Here is a 19,098-nt window from a genome sequence, read left to right as displayed (position 1 = left end):
AGACTCTCTATCAAGGAAAATGACAGCCTCAACAGAGTGGATGTTGGACAACTACTCTTTTCAAATAATAGCCCAAATGCTTCCACAACCGGAAGTGGACCTGCTCGCCACACACTAGAATCACAAACTCCTAATGTATGTGTCTCCAAACCTGGACAGTCAAGCAACAGCAAGAGATGCCTTCCTTAAGACTGGAACAAGGGGAGGAAGATAATTTTTCCTCCATTGTCCCAGATTTCAAAGGTTTTGAGCAAACTTCTAACCTTCATAGGAATAGTGTACTTAATAGCCCCAAATTGGCCAAACTGGCATTGGTTCCTATTTCCTCAACAACGGATAAAAAAGATCAATTCCACTGTTGTCCGCTGTTCTATCCCAGACTGTAGGAGGGAAAGTCTCTCCTTTCTAAGCCGAGACCTTCACGTATAGATTTTTTAAAAATATCAATCCTGATAATTACTCACTCAACATTGCTAGGTACCCAGTGCAAAAATTACGGACATCTATCCAGCATTACCAGTCCATATAGAAGATATGGTTAGATTATATCCATACTGAGAGCCCAGTTGAGATTTCTACAGAAACTTTATTTTTCTTATGTACCCTTTTGAAGACAAATGCCTTGTGGTTACAACAGTCATGGCATACAAGGCTGCATTAACGGAACCCTTGCTTTATGGATTTGGGATTGACTCCAGTATAGAAGTTGTCACTTCCCTTCTGCAATCTTTTGCTCTACAAAGGACCACTCCCAAAGGCTTCCAATTACTTGGTCCCTGAACAAGGTGCTTAGACTTCTATCAACCCCTCAATTCAGTGGACCCAATACAACCACAATGCACATGCTACAAAAGGTGATCTTCTTGATTGCATTAGCATCAGGAGCTTGTACAGTATTAGTGAACTGGGCTCTCTTAGATGGGGACGATGCATCATGCAAATAGCTGACCATCAGTTATTATTGTCCCCTGGCTGATCATTCTTGGCCAAAAATATGGATCCTTTAAAAAGGAAATCCATTCTTATAAGAAAATTCAATTTAACATACAAGACATTATGCCTGGTTCAAGCACTTAAGGTTTACCTAGAAGTCACGGCAAACACCCCAGAAGGTCCTATTTTCCTACACCCTAGCACAAACTAACCACTCTCCCTAGAAAGACTGAGAATGATTGTAGTGTTTTCTCATTAAAAAGACAAATCCACACTCTTTCCATAGGTCACATGATGTTAGGAAAGTAAGTACGTCTTTGGCCTTCTTCAGAAATGTCTCTTTCGAAGAAGTCTCCAAATGTACAGGGTGGTCATCTGTTAAATCATTGCCACAAGTTCGAACAAATTCGACTATGCTGTACTGTGTATCAGTAGGTGGCATAGTTAGTCTTAACCCCTAGGTGCTGCGGCAGAAAACCAGGGGTCATATCGACGGTGAGTATGCTAACTATCACTGGGAGATGGGTGACAGTACTACATCAAAACCCAGCATGCTTAGGTAAGCCACTGTAGGACTACATCCTAAAACGTAAGTTCGTGTATAGTTTCTTGTTCTTTGGTATCAAAACCTGTAGAGTATTTGGAATAAAGAATGGGACTTGAAATCTGTGGCTTGACCTTGGACCAGAAATGTTATTTCCTTTGGGGTGTTGGGATTAAAAAGCGAGAGCTTAAGCCTTTTTCGTCACCTGTCAATTTCTTTGTAAAGCTTGTTAAGGACGAGACAGCGACTATGCTATAAAAAAACAGGTTTTGACGTAGGAAAAACCTATTTTTGATAGTCACTGTTGAAAACCCTCCCACTTCCCTGACGAAAAGGCATGGGATTTGGGCAAGGGATCAACATGCATTGACCAACAGAGAGTAATGGCTCCTTGGTCTTTTAACGGCCTGGTTGTAAACAAGAGGGCGGATGCGCATGCTCAATAGTCACTTCTCTTTCTTGCAGGTTCTTTTGACGTTGGAAAAACTGGGTTCAGCTTCGCTGAAGATAAGGGAAAGTGCCCTCTTATCTTTGAGTCCATTATCTACTCCATCATGTGTTATAATGTTAATCATTACGACATAATATCTAGCCAAAAGACCAACTAGAAGAGAATTCTTTGATATTAGTTTTTCACCATGGAGCTCTGGTAGACCATGGAAGGTAACTCCTTGAGGACTCAACAGCGACTACCAAAAATAGGTTTTTCCTACGTCAAAACCTGTTTTAGAAGTCTTCTCAATCTTGTTTTTAAGAACTTCTTTATTTTGTCTCTTTCTCTTTGTTCCAAAATGCTTTATGTCTCCATGTTTAGAATGGCGCATTTACAGTTCCTAGACAGTACAGGTAAAATTACATCCATTTAAAATTATCTACTGTACAGGTAAAGACATACAGAGAAACAGTAATATGTAGGTTGTGGTAACTATGAGAGAGAGAGAGAGAGAGAGAGAGAGAGAGAGAGAGAGAGAGAGAGAGAGAGAGAGAGAGAGAGAGAGAGAGAGAGAGAATCCTTTGACCCACTAATTGGCAACACTCCCCCTTCCAGTCATATTAAGTTGGCATATTTGACAGCTTTGCCTTCAAGCTTCTCTTCAATGAGTTAACTAAAGATGAGGGAAAGATATTTGTTTAAAATATGAATTTTATAATTACAGTTATATTATTATTATTATTTTTATTATTTAACCTTATTAATATTTGAAAATTAGTACTTATTATTAGGTAAATCCTATATTTACTTGCAAAACAAACATATGCCATACGTAATTATTTTTATTAAATGTTATTTAATTACACATAAAGGCTTGAAAACTTATAAATTACATAAAAAATTAACCATAAACACTTTTGCAGGGTTTCTCAGGGATTTGCAATTCAACTAACTGTGAAAAACTCATTTAACAAATACGTAGTTAGGTTCCAATGAAAAGTTTGTCTGTGAATTCACGCAACTTGAATTGCGCAAATTCGGGATGTTACTGTACAGTAGTGGTCCGGGAGCTCAGAAAAGAAGAAATTCAGCTGGTGGCCTAATAGACAATTGGCTAATCTGGGAAGCCACCAGAGGAGAGTGCATATGAAATCTGAAAATGGTAGTCGAGAGACTCCAGTCAAGAGGTTTCTTAATAAATTGGAACAAATCCTGCTTTACACCTAGCAGATATTTTCTGTGTTTCAGACTATATACAAACCAGAATAAAGAAAGACCTGAAAAGGTTCTTTGTAGAGGCCAGCTTTTCCAGATAACAGTTGGAATGAAATCTGGGTCTGTTACAGTTTGCATCAGAGGTAGATCCAATTCTCAGGCTGCAACTGAAGGATGTGAACAGGATTTAGATCTTGCATGCAAGAAAAAGGCTTCGCGATCGTCTTCATCCAAGGAGTCAGAGAGTTGGGAAGATACTCCTCCGAGAGTTGGGAAGATACTCCTCCATGGACCTGAAATAAGTCTCAAGTTCCTCATTGGACGAGTCAGTAGAGTTCTCGGCTAGCACTCTGCTAGGCTCGAGTTCGAGTCTCCGGCCAGCCAGTGAATTAGAGGAATTTATTTCTGGTGATAGAAATTCATTTCTCACTATAATGTGGTGCGGATTCCACAATGTAGGTCCTGTTGCTAGGTAACCAATTGGTTCTTAGCCACGTAAAATAAGTCTAATCCTTCGGGCTAGCCCTAGGAGAGCTGTTAATCAGCTGAGTGATCTGGTTAAACTAAGGTACACTTAACTTTTTTCCAGCCAAACAGGTTGACTTCACTCCACCATGTATACAAGTACTAATACATATGGATGCCTCCTTGGCAGGGTGGGGAGGCCATTGGGAAGATCATCAGGTATCGGGAAGTTGTTCACCTTTTTTGAGGAAGTGTCATATCAACTTCCTGGGGCTGATGGCGGTCTTTCTGTCTCTCAGAAAATTGAAGCCTCCAAAAGGTACCCACATTTTGTTGGTTTTAGAGAATATGACTTCAGTGTCTTGCATCAAGAGGTTTGGTTCACACTCAGCCCCTCTCAATACAGTAATGCTGTCTATCCTATGGATGGCTCAAGTAGGGAAGTGGTACTTGTCAGCAGTTCACCGCACAGGATCTCAATGTAATAGCAGACTCTGTCAAGAAGTACGGCAGCCTTAACCAAGTGGATGTGGAAAAAACAATCCATTCAATTAATTGGCAACATGTTTCCACATCCAGAAGTGGCCCTGTTTGCCACAGGTGACAACCATCAACTTCCAGTGTATGTGTCTCCGAACCTGGAGAGTCAGGCAATAGCAAGAGATGCATTTGTACAAGACTGGAACGAATGGAGGGCAATGTGCCTCTTTCCTCCATTGTCCCAGATTTCAAAGGTTTAGAATGAAATACTACTTTCAACAGAACCACTTACTTGCTGGCCCCAAATTGGCCAAACAGTCATTGGTTTCTTTCACTTCAATAATATTCTATCCCAGACAGTAGGAGGGAAAGTTTGTATGCATTCTCCTTTCTGAGTCACGACCTTCATGTGTGGATTTTTAAAATCTAGTCTACAGTGAAGATTATTCACCCAACCTAGTGCAGAAACTATGCACTTCATCTAACCAACAATACCAGTCTGTATGGAGAGTGTGGTTGGATTACCTCTTTACTAAGAGCCCAGTTGAAATCTCTGTTGAAACAGTTCTACATTTTCAAATATATCTTTTTTAGGACAAGTACCTTATTATGACAACAGTCATGGCATACAAGGCAGTATTGTCAGAACCCAAGCTTTATGGTATTTTTTAATTGGTTCTAATATAGAAATTGTTACTTCCCTTCTCTGGTGTTTTGCATTGCAAAGAATGGGTCCCTGAATAAGGTTCTTAGATTCCTGTCATCCCTTTAGTTCAGTTGGCCCATTATATCTGTAACTCATATGCTCCAAAAGGCAGTCTTCATGGATTCTTTGGCATCAGGAGCTCAGACTAGTGAACAGGGCTGTCTTAGGCGGGGACAACAGTACATCACTCCTACATCTAGCTTTCATTTACCATTGTATCCTGGCCCATCATTCCTAGGTAACAATAGAAACTCTTTAAAGAGAAAATCCCCTGTTTTGGTAAGGGAACTCAGTATTTCGGATAAAACGTGCCCGATTTAGGCACTCAGGGTTTACCTAGAAGTCATGGCAAACATGCTAGTTAGTCTGCTGTTCCCACATCACAGCCCAAACAAACCACTCTCTCTATATGGGCAGAGAATTATTTTATTGACCCTCATTGAAAGGACAGACCCTCACTCCTTTTTTAAGTCACATGACATCTGGAAGGTAAGTACATCAGAAATGTTTCTATCGAAGAAGTCTCCAAGTGTACAGGGTAGCCAGCAGAGGCAGTATTCCTGAAACATTATTGCCGTGAGCTCGAGGAAATTCAACTATCCTGTGTATTAGTGAGTAGTATGGTAAGTCCTGGCCACATAGGCACTTTGGTGGAAAACCAGGGACCTTCTTGATGTGGTCATGCTGAGATACTGCTGGGGAAGGCACAATAATCCTGCAGCCGGACCCAGCATATTAAGGTAAGTCGCCTTAGAACTCCAGATAATAGTACTGTGCATACACAGGTTTGTGTGGTGTTCCCTGTTCTTTGTTGCTAAACCCTAGTGGGTATCTGGAATACAGAATATGGGTGATAACTTTTGACTTCACCTTGTTCCAAAATTTTACCTGGGTTGTTGGGATTTATTTACTACTGTAGTTGCTATGCCATTTTGTCACCTATCAAATTCTTTTGTAAGCTCTGTTTGAGGACAAATAGTGGTTACACTATAAAAAAAAAAAAACAGTTTTTGACTCAGGAAAAAGTATTTATGGTAGCTGCTGTGAATCCTCAAACCCGCTCACTTTCTTTGACGAAAAGGCTTAGGATTTTGGTGAATATTTTTCTTGCACAGACCTGGAGTAAGGAGTGAGGAAAATGGCTGATATGTGTGCTTTTGCCACATCTGTGTGATGGATGAAGGGGGAAACTAGGTAGATGCTGTAGACAAAGAGAAAGAGCCCTCTTTTCATGAGTCCTTTATATTCAATTGTTGTACTAACAGGCACTATTCTGGCTGAAACCAAGTAGTATAAATAAGAGACATCTTTGAGATTGGTTGGTCTGTCTTCTGGAGCCCTGAGGGGACCATGAGAGTAGCTCATTTTGAAGACTCATGGCAACTACCAAAAATAGGTTTTTCTGACATCAAAACCTGTTTGATTGAATTTGATACATGACAGTACTCCCAAGAATACAGAGTAATTAATGCATATACAGTAAGTAGATTGGAACTATTACAAACGATTGAACACCGAGAAATAGAACTAATCGCTTGGCTACCCTTAACATATTCTAGGTGAAAACCCAGTTTATGTTAGCAGATTATTCACAAGCATTCAAAAGTTGATAAAAGCTCCAAAATTACAAGTACATGTGATGACCAAAGTAAAGGGTATGGTAGGTTCTTTCCAATGCATGCAAAGCTAAAATGCCCCTTTCTTTTAAATAATGTTTTATTTACATAAACAAGGGGACACTCTTTTCTCTAGTGGAAGACTTGGAACTTCCTTCATATGTTGATGAAATACTTCTCTAGCACTAGGCAGTATAGCTTGAAACAAGTATTCTATTTGTATAGTATAAAAATACTTTAAAATTTTCACTTATACTTCTTCAGCATGAGGCAGTAGAACTTTAAACAAGTATTCTATTTATATAATATAAAAATACTTAAAATTTTCCACTTATGCACAAAGTCAAAATGCATGTGTTACCTTCAGTATTGACTAAATCTTCCATTTTCTTGTAAACTTTTCAGAAAGTACACATTTAAAAGGACATCTGATGTTAGCTCTGAAACCTCATCTCCAATGCTGTCATTAGAACCCAGTCCTTCAATACCCAAATTGCAAGGCTCTCCAGTATTTGTAGGGTCAAATGCCCCAGGTGTGCAACACTTTAGAAAAATATTCAGTGCTGGTCAGGATGAAGGTATAGTCCATCTATAAGTTATGCTCTCATGCCTGATTATACTGTCAAATAAAATTAATATATGCAAATACAAGCTCTGGTTTTATGTAAGTACAGTGACATCTTAACTGAACAGACAGTTTGGGGTCTGCCCCTCCTGGTAAGTTACAGTATCTGCTCAGTATCAAAGAATGGTAAATAGCCAACACAATACACTACCCTGGAGCAACTTGCTTAACTTCTAGTGAACAGCAATTCCATATGTAATTATTAATAGCCTGTCCTAATTGGTGTTTTAGTTTTCTGTAAAAGAACACTATTGTGCTGGCTTTGTCTGTCCGTCTGAACTCTTTCTGTCTGCCCTCAGATCTTAAAAACTACTGAGGCTAGAGGGCTGCAAATTATGTTGATTATCCACCCTTCAATCATCAAACATACCAAATTGCAGCCCTCTAGCCTTAGTAGTTTTTATTTTATTTAAGATTCAAGTTAGCCATAATCTTGCATCTAGCAACAATATAAGATGGGCCACCAGCTGGCCATGGTTAAAGTTTCATAGGCCATGGCTCATACAGCATTATGCCAAGCCACCAAAAGATAGATCTATTTTCAGTGGCCTTGATTATATGTGGTACAGGAAACTCAATTGCGCCGAAGAAACTACGGTGCATTTTTTACTTGTGTATATTTTCATCCTGTCTAAAATATGTATTCACTTACTCTGTCAAATATATGTCTGCAAAATGAATTATTTAAAAAACATATGTACAATACTGAACAGTGTAACTTAACAAAAACATAGCTGATTGCTATAGCTCTACCTACTTACAGAGTATTTGCAAGGTATGTAAAATACTTAAAAATCAACCTCATAATATAGAGTTTATCTTAGTGTGATGCATGTGCATATTTTATACATACAGGAATAAAGAATGGGACTTGAAATCTGTGACTTGACCTTGGACCGGAAATGTTATTTCCTTTGGGGTGTTGGAATTAAAAAGCGAGAGCTTAAGCCTTTTTTAGTCACCTGTCAGTTCCTTTTGTAAAGCTCCTTGAGGACGAAACAGCGACTACGCTATCAAAAAACAGGTTTTGATGTAGGAAAAACCTATTTTTGGTAGCCGCTGTTGAGTCCTCAAAACCCTCCCACTTCCCTCACGAAAAGGCATGGGATTTGGGCAAAGGGATCAACCTGCATTGACCAACAGAGAGTAATGGCTCCTTGGTCTTTTAACGGCCTGGTTGTAAACAAGAGGGCGGATGCACATGTGCAATAGTCACTTCTCTTTCTTGCAGGTTCTTTTCACGTTGGAAAAACTGGGTTCAGCTTCGCTGAAGATAAGGGAAAGTGTCCTCTTATCTCTGAGTCCATTATATACTCCATCATGTGTTATAATGTTAATCATTACGACACAATACCTGGCCAAAAGACCAACTAGAAGAGAATTCTTTGATATTACTTTGGTCACCATGGAGCTCTGGTAGACCATGGAAGGTAACTCCTTGAGGACTCAACAGCGACTACGAAAAATAGGTTTTTCCTATGTCAAAACCTGTTTTATATGTATAGTACCAATCAAGTAAATATCATGTGATAACATGGTTAATGAGAAAGGAAGTGAAATTGGGTCAGACATGATTTGATTGATCAACCTATTAGTAATCAAAACCTATTTCTGAGCTGGTCTGAAGCATCAGAAAGTAAACAGAATTCAAAATGCTTTGCCATGGGTAGAAAACAAATGAAATTCAAAAGGAATAAACATAGTTATGTACTATGAAGATAATCTGCAAACATTATTTGTGTGAAACATTCAGTTTTAAAGAAGCATGTAAAAGTCTTTTACATTTGCTCTTGCCTTCCAGACACGTACCAGAAAGATGAAGAACAAATCGTTTGCTCAGGTCATAGGAAGCCTGTTAAAAAAGCAGTTGTGAAGCAGGGAGAGAATAGAGGACGTGTATTTTATGCTTGCAGTTTACCCCAGATGAAGCAGTGTAAATTTTTCCTGGTAAGATTGTGCATAGCCTAGAGAAATGTAACATATTAGAACTGTGATGTTGCGGTTACATTGCACTTCAAACATTTTTGCATACTTGCATATACTGTACATATATTTTACATTGTGTGCCGTTATCTTACTCACTAATTTATTCACTGTGCCTCTAACCACGAGAAAAGGAGAATATATAAACTCCATACAGTACTCTGTTCCTGGTTTTCTTCTTTGAATAATGCACTAGCTGTATTTTATATTCTTTTCTTTAAGTAATTGGGCTGAAATCTTTTTGTTCTGTTTCTGTTTGTTCTTGAGAAAGTATGCCAGTATTGTCATTTATCCTCTTAATATTTGTTATATTTATTTGGTATAGCTGTAATGTAATTCATGATTTAGTCAGCTGTTGACTTCAGTCACTGTCTGATTATGAATTATTTTTAATGTTTGTTTGCTATCAAAACTATACCCATTGGAGAATTAAGAACTTTAGCTTTCATAATCTGATTCAAAATATGTAATGGTAGTGCAGTACAGTAGTCCTTATCCCTTACCTAGTGATATATTAAATGCTTGAAGTTGAGTCAAACAATCTTTTATGTTTCCTTAGTGTAACTTATGCACAGTCTAACAAGTACAGTACTGTAGTGCATTACAGTGGAAATTACATTTGTTGAGTAGTTGTATATTATATATTTTTAGGAGTTAATATTGTAAACCATTTGTTTAATAATTAAGGGTATCCTGCTCTCATAGAGTTTTTAACCATTTTTTTGTACTCATTACAGTGGGCAGATGATGATCATCCTTTATGCTGTCATGGAAGGATAACAGTGATACGCACAGTTATGAAGTTGAATTCAAATAATGGAAGACAATTTTACTGCTGCTCTTTGCCAAAACCCAAACAGTGTGATTTTTTTGAATGGGTCAGCAAGACATCTTAGTACTGTATTTTGCATCATACTTTTGAAAATATGATTTAGTTTTGAATGAGGTAATTAAATATTAGTGCAATGTAATAAATTACCAAGTGTGGGATACTAGTTAATTAAATTCCAAAGTAAACATTTGTTACCTGAATATTGCATTTTGTTGCTGCATGTTTGACATAAGTTCTTTCATGATGCTCTGTCTATCAAGGAGCTAGTTACTGCCTCACCACTGGTCTTTAGCTGTCAGCTGTGATTTTTTTATTATTTAGAGGTAATTCCAACAGATTGAAGCATCAATACTGAATTTGTAACTTTGTATGGTTGAAGTATTAATATTGTAACTTTGTGTGGTTCATGGTTTATACAGTTTATTGGCCAGTTTTGTTAGCCTGCCACCTACATAGTGTTGTACTTGCCGTATCCTTTGAGGCATAATTGTACTTATTTTTTTATGAAAGTTTACAATTAACAAGATTGGCTAATTCAGCTGTCAGACTTATGAGACTTTTTTTTTTCTAAGTTTTACATAAGTGGAACTAGAATTTTGTAGATTCTGAAACTGTGTGGCTTAGCAAAACTATAATATAGTCATATAGTTTGCAGAGGTTCTCTGCACCCAAATTTTACTATGTTTAGGGAAATGTATACTGTATGATGAAGTAATATGTCATTTGTGCAAATTATGTAAGTCTAAAATTATTTAATTTTTTACTTCCTTTAAAATATGTCTGGGTCATTAATTGCTTAGCTTTGTGAGCAGTAATGGAAAATAGGTGAATAGAAGTCTTTTCAGAGGCACAGCAAAGAAATGAATTAGCAGGATCAGTGATGGACTACCATCACATTACCCGCTTTTATTACCCAAACAGGTACAAATGTTTCCACCAGAAAGCAGAAGTGAATAACAACTGAACCACAACTCAAAGAAACAAATGACTCATAAGTTGGTAACATAAGAATTATCATTTGAACTTATTAAAAGCCTCAGTTTCTTAAGAAAGTTGAACATTATTTTTATAGTAAAATTTGTTCACAACTTTTTAAGCAGCTATGTGGGTAGTCTATGATGAAGTAGTGTATTAATCAAAAGCTGACAGTTGAATATAAAGTCCCTCCCTTCCATTTATCCATTAGCAAATCCACAAAATGTTCTGTTTATAGCTATGAAAGTTATACAGAGGGAAAAAGCTGGAAGTTCATGTAAGTTGAAACTTGTATGTTTATCGTAAATTTTTTATAAATTTTCTATTAAAAATTTAGAAATCAGTAACTAAAATTACTGTATTTTATGTGTCATTTTATTCAGTGATATATTTAAAGGTGAATCTGGAAATCAGTCTGGAATCAGTACAATTAATAGTTTAAAATTTTGTATAATAAAAATGTAAATAAAAATGAGCAAAATTAGGACTGTGAATAGCACCTGTTGAGTACCTAATACAAAACTTTAATATATTACAAATTGTCTGTCTGTATGTACATACAAATGTTTGTATGTACACACATTAATGCATACATACATACAAAATACTAATATAGTGTTCTAATATTGGGCATTGCCTTTTGTATACAGTATTTGGTTTTGGCATATGTCAATGTAGGGCCTAATTTAAAAATATTAAGAAGATTGTCTTGTAGTATATCCAGATTACCTATTATAGGAGGGTTATGAAAATCATCCTCATACATATTTTCACAATCACAAGGAATTTCATCAACATTTAATTTCATAAATCTTTTGAATTTTCCACAAATGAAGGAATATTGAAAGGACATTTCAGGTATGCATTTTTAACTAAATTTTCCACAAATGAAGGAATATTGAAAGGACATTTCAGGTATGCATTTTTAACTAAAATTGAATACTGATTTTTAGCTATACAGTGTATATTTATATTCAAGTGTAAAAGCAGTTATATAGTAAATTTATAAGTAATTTCTATGTATAATGACTATTTTTAGTAGTTTATAAGTACTTCTATGTATGTTTTTTTTTTAGTTTATAAGTAAGACTACAGTTAAACTTAATTGTTTTAATGTAATTTGTGTACACTAATTTTGCTGTATTTTAATCCAAAATTTTTGCTGTTACTAGTACCCATTAAGTTGCTTTTGTCAAGTTTTCATAATTATTTATTGCAAAAGATTATTAGAATAAATATACTTACTATGATACAGGTTCTAATCCTTATGGGTTTATTAACACTGTTGTTTTAAAATTAATTGAAAATGCAAATTTTACTTTTTTTTAACCAGAGCAACTGAAATATTTACCCCATCATTTAGCAGCTATGTAAGGATGATCTGTCTTAAGCTTAACGATGTATATTTTCTCTATTTTAAGCCTGTTGTTCTAATCATATACTATATCAGGTACTATTTATGAGTCTCTCGCTCGGGCTGTGATGACAAGGCTCCTGTTACGAATCCAGGGTTTTGAAGGCTTCAGAAGTTCAGCCATTTCCTTCTGGTTTCCGTAGTCCTATGACAGACACGAGAGATTCTGCACGGTCGCGGACATTTCCAGCCTAGGCTGTTGTAGCCTCGTCGCTCACACATCTGCGGCATTAGTCTCCATTATCCCTGAATTCATCCCTGTTCACGCTCTCCCAAGAGCCCCTCTGATTATTGTTTCAGCTCCCACAACATGTCCTGTCGAATGTCCGAGTCCATAAAGACGCACATATGTACGGTTACTTCAATCCAGTCGGCCATTCAGCATCGTTCCTCAGCATCTCATGCGTTCGCTTTCCTAGGAGAGATCGCGTTCGCATGGCTGCAGATGTGATAGCATGGACGTACGGCCACATAATGACATTATGGCCGTCACATGGAGGTTTGTGGAAGTTGTTTCTGAATGACATGTCCAGGAACGGAACATTGATTTCGCTCACGTGAAGGTTTGGGAAGAGAACGGGATGGTCTGCGGCCATGCTTCATTGAAGAACTGATGCCTGTCCGATCACCGCCTCGTTCATTCTGTCAAGCAAAGAGCAGTGATAGATCTTTGGTCTTGTGCGGAACAGGCCTGGGTCTTCACATTAGGATAGCTGTCGTCATTCTGACTGTAGATGTCACTATCCAGCAGATGTACACGAGCGCCTTTCCGTCCATGGCCATGGGCATAGCTAATGCAGATGGACATAAACTTCCTGACGTCCATGGCCGTCACTCCTCTGCCAACAGACACGGAAAGTCTTCCGTCGCCTGCCTGCCGACGGACTGGTTCCAGTTGTGTGAGTAACAGGCCTTCCTGACAGTTCTTCGTCTCCAGTTCATCCAGTGCAAATTCGAAGAAAGATGATAAAGCTCCAATCAAGAAATCCCGAGTGGAGGATCCTTCCTCCATGCTACCTTCTGGATGTACGCTCTCCAAAGTCCAGCCCTTCTTCGTTCGAGCTCCCAACAACGTCCCTGGTCTCCTCACGTTCTCATTCACACTCTCCCAAGAGGTTCCAAGATCGTATTCCTATTCTTACAGACGTTCGGATAGGCATTTCCGGAATGACAGGGATTCTTCGCCTTGCTTTTGTTCAGTTTCGCATTCTTCTGGGAGAACCTGCAACCACCACTTGTTTTTGTCGCATGAACGTAGATGAGACAGCTGCAGAATGATTTCCATGGCTGCGGATGTGATTCCTGTGGCCACGGGCATGATTCCGACGTCTGGGAACTTGATTCGGACAGGCAGGAACGTGATTTGGATGACAGGGGATGTGACCTAGATGGCCGTGGACGTGATTCAGACAGCCGTGGATGTCACCCTAGATGTTCTAAACAACCCTACAGTAGTCAGTCAATTCTGATCATTCAAGATGTTTTCCTGGTGTAATCAGAATTATTTTCTAACCCCGCAGGTGTATGGATCAGACCTACTCCTTGGTGCAACAACCTCAGTGTTCTCTTCTGCAATACTGTTCTTATCAAGGATGAAGACTAATTCTTGAAGATGGAAAGAAGGGTCCTGGTCTTTGACAAGGTCTCCCTATCCCTTCTCATCCTTTTTCGTAGAGGTGAGAGGACCTAGCTTAATGGTAAGATGACAACTATCCCCTCCACAGATACTTTATGCCTCAAGGCATCAACTGAAGGACATTCACATACACTTGAAGAGGTTAGGTAAGTTGGGTACTTCACCTAACTTAGCCTAGCCTAACTAGTTCAAGTCTAACCTTACCAGACCTGCATTTCAGTATCCTAGAGCTACTTGTCTAATGGCATCAACCATGAAGTACTCTCTTGCTCTACATAGGACTAGGTTGGGTTAGGTTTGGTTGGGTACTTAGCCTAGTTTAACTAGTTCTAGCTTAACCTTACCAATCTTGCAATTCATTATCCTGGGACTTCTGGTTTAATGGCATCAGACAGAAGGTAGTTAACTGTTCTTCAAGGGTCTGGGTTAGGTTGGGTACTTAACCTAACCTAGCCTAGCTTGACCTAATCTGCACCTCAGGAACCTGGATCTTCTTAGATCTCCAAGCCTCTGGATCCAAGGATAGGCATTCTGCAGTGTTGTTCAGGAATGGTACCATTGTAGTTCCTTAGTCAACCAGGGGGCTACTGTCTTATCATCTTTTCAATTGACGGTGCAGTTTCACAGGTTTGCAGTAGTACAGTCAGCACAGGGGTCAACCAGACACATTCCATTGGCAGTGTGGGTTTTTGGGTTTGCAGTAGCACACTCAGCACAGCAGTTAACCAGACACACTCGAGGATGGTGGATGTATAACAGACAAGTTCAGTTTTGCATCCATGATTCAAGCCTTGTGCTTGCATCTTCCTGTTGGTCTTGCTTGAGTCGCCAGGAGATCAACAGTACCTCCAAACTAAGTTCCGATAACTTGTACAGTATTTGGTTCCTACTCAGTCAAGAAGCGGTATCTAGGATCTCCATTTCTTTTGATTTGATGTTGTTACACTCCTCTGGTGAGGAGTGAGGGTTGTAAGCAGTAGGAGCTGCTGCTGTGATTACCAGTTGATCCACAAGCCAAGGGGAATATTATGTGGATCTTAAGACAGTTTCAGGAGTCTCAGTGTCCAAATAGGGAATCCTTTGATAGCAACAATACCAAGGTAGTGCCATGATTACTCTATCCTTCTCCAGAGACTTTTCGTTCTTAGGAACGCTGACCAGGATGGCAGTCTCTTACAATTCCTTTTTTGGGACTCAAGCACAGTTCTGTTTAGACTATCAGGAATCTCAAGATCCAAGGTAGATACTCCTCTGTGTGATAGCAACGACACCACAATAGTGCCATGGTCAACAAAAGGTCCTAGTGTCCTTTCATCTGCTCTATTGCAGTGCAAGTACACGAGCAGACAGAACATTCAGTGCAGTGGCCAACCACACATCCCAAGCAAGATGGATGTCATTACAACATTTATTCGCTGAAGCCAGGAGACAAGGGCAGTTGATCTCGACACCTTGGCTTCTGGATTCATTCAACCTCCAGAGAAGCTTGATCATGGTCCTTTCTCAACTTACTGAAGTTGGCACTGTTCTGTTCTGTCTTCTCACACCTTTGGTACCCATTTACATCTGGAAGCTTACACCTTTTGTTATTTTACATGTTTCGAAAGCGTTCAGTGAGATGGATCATTCCACTTCCTTGGTCCTGGGGTGCCAATGACAGTATGATGTTTATATTGCCTCCATAAAGACTTTCAACCCTATGCTAACAACTTGTTCGTTAGCTTCGAGTTGGCCGAGAACCGGTGTCCAAACTGTCATTTCCCTGACTAGTGAGATGATCAAATGAGCGTACCCTGCAACTTCTACAGTAGGTGGACGTCAGTGCTTTTCGGGTCAGGTCTTTTGAGGCCAGGGGCATTAGTCCATCCATTGCATTCATGAAGAACCTGTCAGTTGAGTACTAGTATGGAATGTAATCGTGCAGATCACATTCTTCATCTTTTACCTTGGGATGTTGCCCATTGGTCCTTGGATCCTGTGGTGGATGCTCAACAGGTCATTTAGTTCACCCCGTTCTTGAGGGACAGGTTGCATCTTGCCTAAGGTGTGCAGCTGCTAGGAGAAGTCATGTGTGGGACTGGCCTCCCTTCTCCTGTCTTTCTTCCTCTTCCAGTGGGCAGAGGAACAATGAATGAGCCGTCACATACGAGACTGGCTGAATGCAGGTGATCTAGATGACCGAGTATCCTATCTATCATCTATTTGGATTAGAAGATGCAAATCCTTCCTTCTCTCTAGCAAGGGGAGAGAGGGACTGACTATGAGCAAACCAGTTGGTTATTCTTAGCTTTATAGTTTCCGACACTGTGGGTTTATCCAAACCTTTTTGAATCAAGGATATTACATTCTTTTAATTCGAAATGCCCAGAAGTCTGACAATTGAACATCTCTCTTGTTCAATAGATTTTAAGAGGTGCAAAAGAAACGAGCAGGATAAGGTTACTGCTACTTTATTGAGGACACACGCTGAGGAATACAATGAGAACTAGGGTGACCTGAGGTCAATAACATTTAACAATAAATACAATAAACAAACACACTTTGAGTTACATGAATGAGCAGCAGCAGAGTTGAATACATTCTGATACCTGAGAAAAAGAAACACATAACATACATGTTGGTAGCAGGTAAATATTTACATAAATCAATTTAAATGATTGGGTATGTCTGCATCTGCATGACCCATTATCCTAGGACAGGCAAAGGAAACGGGTCGCCACCACAGAAAACCCGCTTAGCGGGGACTTTACAAATACCTCCCCCCCCCAAGACATGGGTAACGTCTGATTAATCGACGTATCCGCGGGGCGTTGAAGAGTGCCGCGGCTGGGTGAAGTGAGCGGGGGTTTGCCCTGTGTGTGGGAGTGGCTGCCTGTGGGTGTGGGGCGGATATTTCCGGGGGCAGCCCGTCCTCTTTCTGTAGCGGCCTGGCTGTGGAGACGACTGTTCAGGCGGAGGGTGCGGTGCAGTGACGTCTGTGTCCCCTCTACAGGAGGGCGGGCTTGATGTGGTCGACCGACACCCAGTCGTCCTTTCTGTGAAGGGCAAGCCGGAAAGCCTTGTTATTCCTTTCCAGCACGCGGACGGGCCCCCTGTAGGGCCTAGTCAGTGGTGGGCGGACGGCGTCATCCCTGACGAAGACGTGAGTGGTGGAGGACAAGCTGGGTGGTGTGAAGGTGACTGACCTGTCGGTATGTGTCCACTTACAGGGGCAGAACTTGCCGATTATATCGCGAAGCCTCTGGACTGATGGGTTGTGGCACTCCTCCGTGACTAGTTCGCCCGGGACTACGAGAGGCTCTCCGTAGATTTTCTCAGCTGTGGATGGGTCGCCATTGGCTCTGGGGGCAGTTCTCAGCCCGAGGAGGACCCACGGCAGCTGGTATTTCCAATCCTCAATGGTGCAGCGGGCCATGAGGGACGCCTTCAGGGACCTGTGGAAATGCTCGACCAAGCCGTTGGCTGCGGGGTTGTAGGCGGTGGTGGTGTGGTGAGATGTCCCCAGCAGGCGTGCCAGGGCAGACCACAATTCGGACAGGAAGGCAGGGCCCCTGTTGGTGGTTATGTGGTCTGGGACGCCGAAGTGGCTGATCCAGCTGGAAAGGAGGGCCTTGGCGCACGCACTGGCGGTGGCTTTTTGCATGGGCGTAGCTTCGGACCACCTGGTTGAGCAGTCGACAATCATCAGGAGATACCTGGCCCCGCCTGACGGGGGAAGAGGGCCGACGACGTCAATGTGTATATGGCCGAACTGCCGCCCTGGTTGTGGAAACTAGCCTACCCTGGACTCGGTGTGACGACTAACTTTGGTGGTTTGGCACCGAAGGCACTGTCTCGCCCAGGTCCTCGCGTCCTTCCGCATTCTGTGCCAGATGAGCTTCTCTGTCAGCAGCTTGGCCGTTGTCCTGCTGGAGGGGTGGGACAGACCTTACCTCACCTTACAGACCTTACAGTTCGTTCGGGTTGCCCCAGGTCCCTCAGTGTGAGGCACCTCTGATGTCTACCAGAGAATTGCTAATGCATCTTACGGTATATTTTGCATCTTCCAATCTTGGATGGTCTGGGATGCATCTTAAATATTTGTCGAGCTTATTCTTCAACACATCTACGCTCACTCCTGATATGTTTCTCAGATGAGCTGGTAGCGCATTGAATAGACGCTGCATTATCGATGCTGGTGCGTGGTGGATTAATGTCCTGTGTGCTTTCCTTAGTTTTCCTGGTATAGTTTTGGGCACTATTAATCTACCTCTGCTTGCTCTTTCTGATATATTTAGCTACATGATGTTTTTGGTAATTCCTTCTATCTGTTTCCAAGCCTGGATTATCATGTAGGGTTCTCTTCTCCTTTCAAGGCTATATAAATTTAAGAATTGTAGTCTTTCCCAGTAGTCAAGGTCCTTAACTTTTTCTATTCTAGTTGTAAAGGACCTTTGTACACTTTCTATTTGTGCAATATCCTTTTGGTAGTGTGGGTACCATATTATATTGCAATATTCAAGTGGACTACGTACGTACATTTTATAAAGCATAATCATGTATTTTTTCTTGTTTTGAGGTGCTGGAACAACATTCCCATTTTTGCTCCTTTTTGCATTTAACCCTTTAACGCCAACTGGACATAAAATACGTCGACTACAAAAAGTTGTTTTAAATATTCGCAGAAAAATACTTATAGGCCTAGTTTGTGAAAAATTTTAAATCGCGCGCCTTGAGTGATACTGGGAGTTTAAGGGTCACGCTGTTGTTTTGTTTACAAGCGTGACCCAAGAAAGCATCAACTAACTCTGCTGAAAATCTCAGAAATTCTTTAATCACTTTGTTGTAATTTTTCCACCGTTTTCTATTAGCCATTACATAAAGTTTTATATATGAAAATGTGTGCAATTTAATGTAGAATACAACAAAAAATAACTCATGGTTGTAGCTTTTATCAATTTTGACATATTTTCATATAAATCACAAGTGCCAAAATTTCAACCTTCTGTCAACTTTGACTCGACCGAAATGGTTGAAAAATGCAATTGTAAGCTAAAACTCTTACATTCTAGTAATATTCAATCATTTACCTTTATTTTGCAACAAATGAGAATTCTCTAGCACAATATTTCGATTTATGGTGAATTTTTGAAAAAAAAAACTTTTTCCTTACGTCCGCGCGTGATAACTGCTGAGTTCACAGATCACGCTGTTGTTTCGTTTACAAGCGTGACCCAGCTGTGCATGTGGGAATTTCTTTCT

At 40.1% G+C, this 19,098-nt stretch overlaps 1 protein-coding gene and 1 long non-coding RNA gene across 3 annotated transcripts in view; one reads left to right on the top strand and one right to left on the bottom strand.

Moving 5' to 3' along the window:
- Positions 1 to 12,069, top strand: part of LOC136850563 (endonuclease 8-like 3) — a 134,712-nt gene extending 122,643 nt beyond the window's left edge. The window contains exons 8-10 of one of the 2 annotated variants that reach the window (XM_067124188.1): positions 6,798 to 6,970; positions 8,819 to 8,964; positions 9,738 to 12,069. In XM_067124188.1, coding sequence (XP_066980289.1) covers positions 6,798 to 6,970; positions 8,819 to 8,964; positions 9,738 to 9,896 — 478 coding nt within the window. In that variant the 3' untranslated portion in view covers positions 9,897 to 12,069. The remainder of the gene's footprint in view (positions 1 to 6,797; positions 6,971 to 8,818; positions 8,965 to 9,737) is intronic. The other variant, XM_067124189.1, reaches the window with a different exon arrangement.
- LOC136850564 (uncharacterized) overlaps positions 1 to 19,098 on the bottom strand; it is a 68,611-nt gene that overhangs the window by 17,935 nt on the left and 31,578 nt on the right. The gene's annotated exons all lie outside the window — the stretch shown is intronic.

This window comes from Macrobrachium rosenbergii, chromosome 22 (genome assembly GCF_040412425.1).
Source record: "Macrobrachium rosenbergii isolate ZJJX-2024 chromosome 22, ASM4041242v1, whole genome shotgun sequence".
Lineage (NCBI taxonomy): Eukaryota > Metazoa > Arthropoda > Malacostraca > Decapoda > Palaemonidae > Macrobrachium > Macrobrachium rosenbergii.
This window is presented reverse-complemented; position numbering and strand designations above follow the sequence as displayed.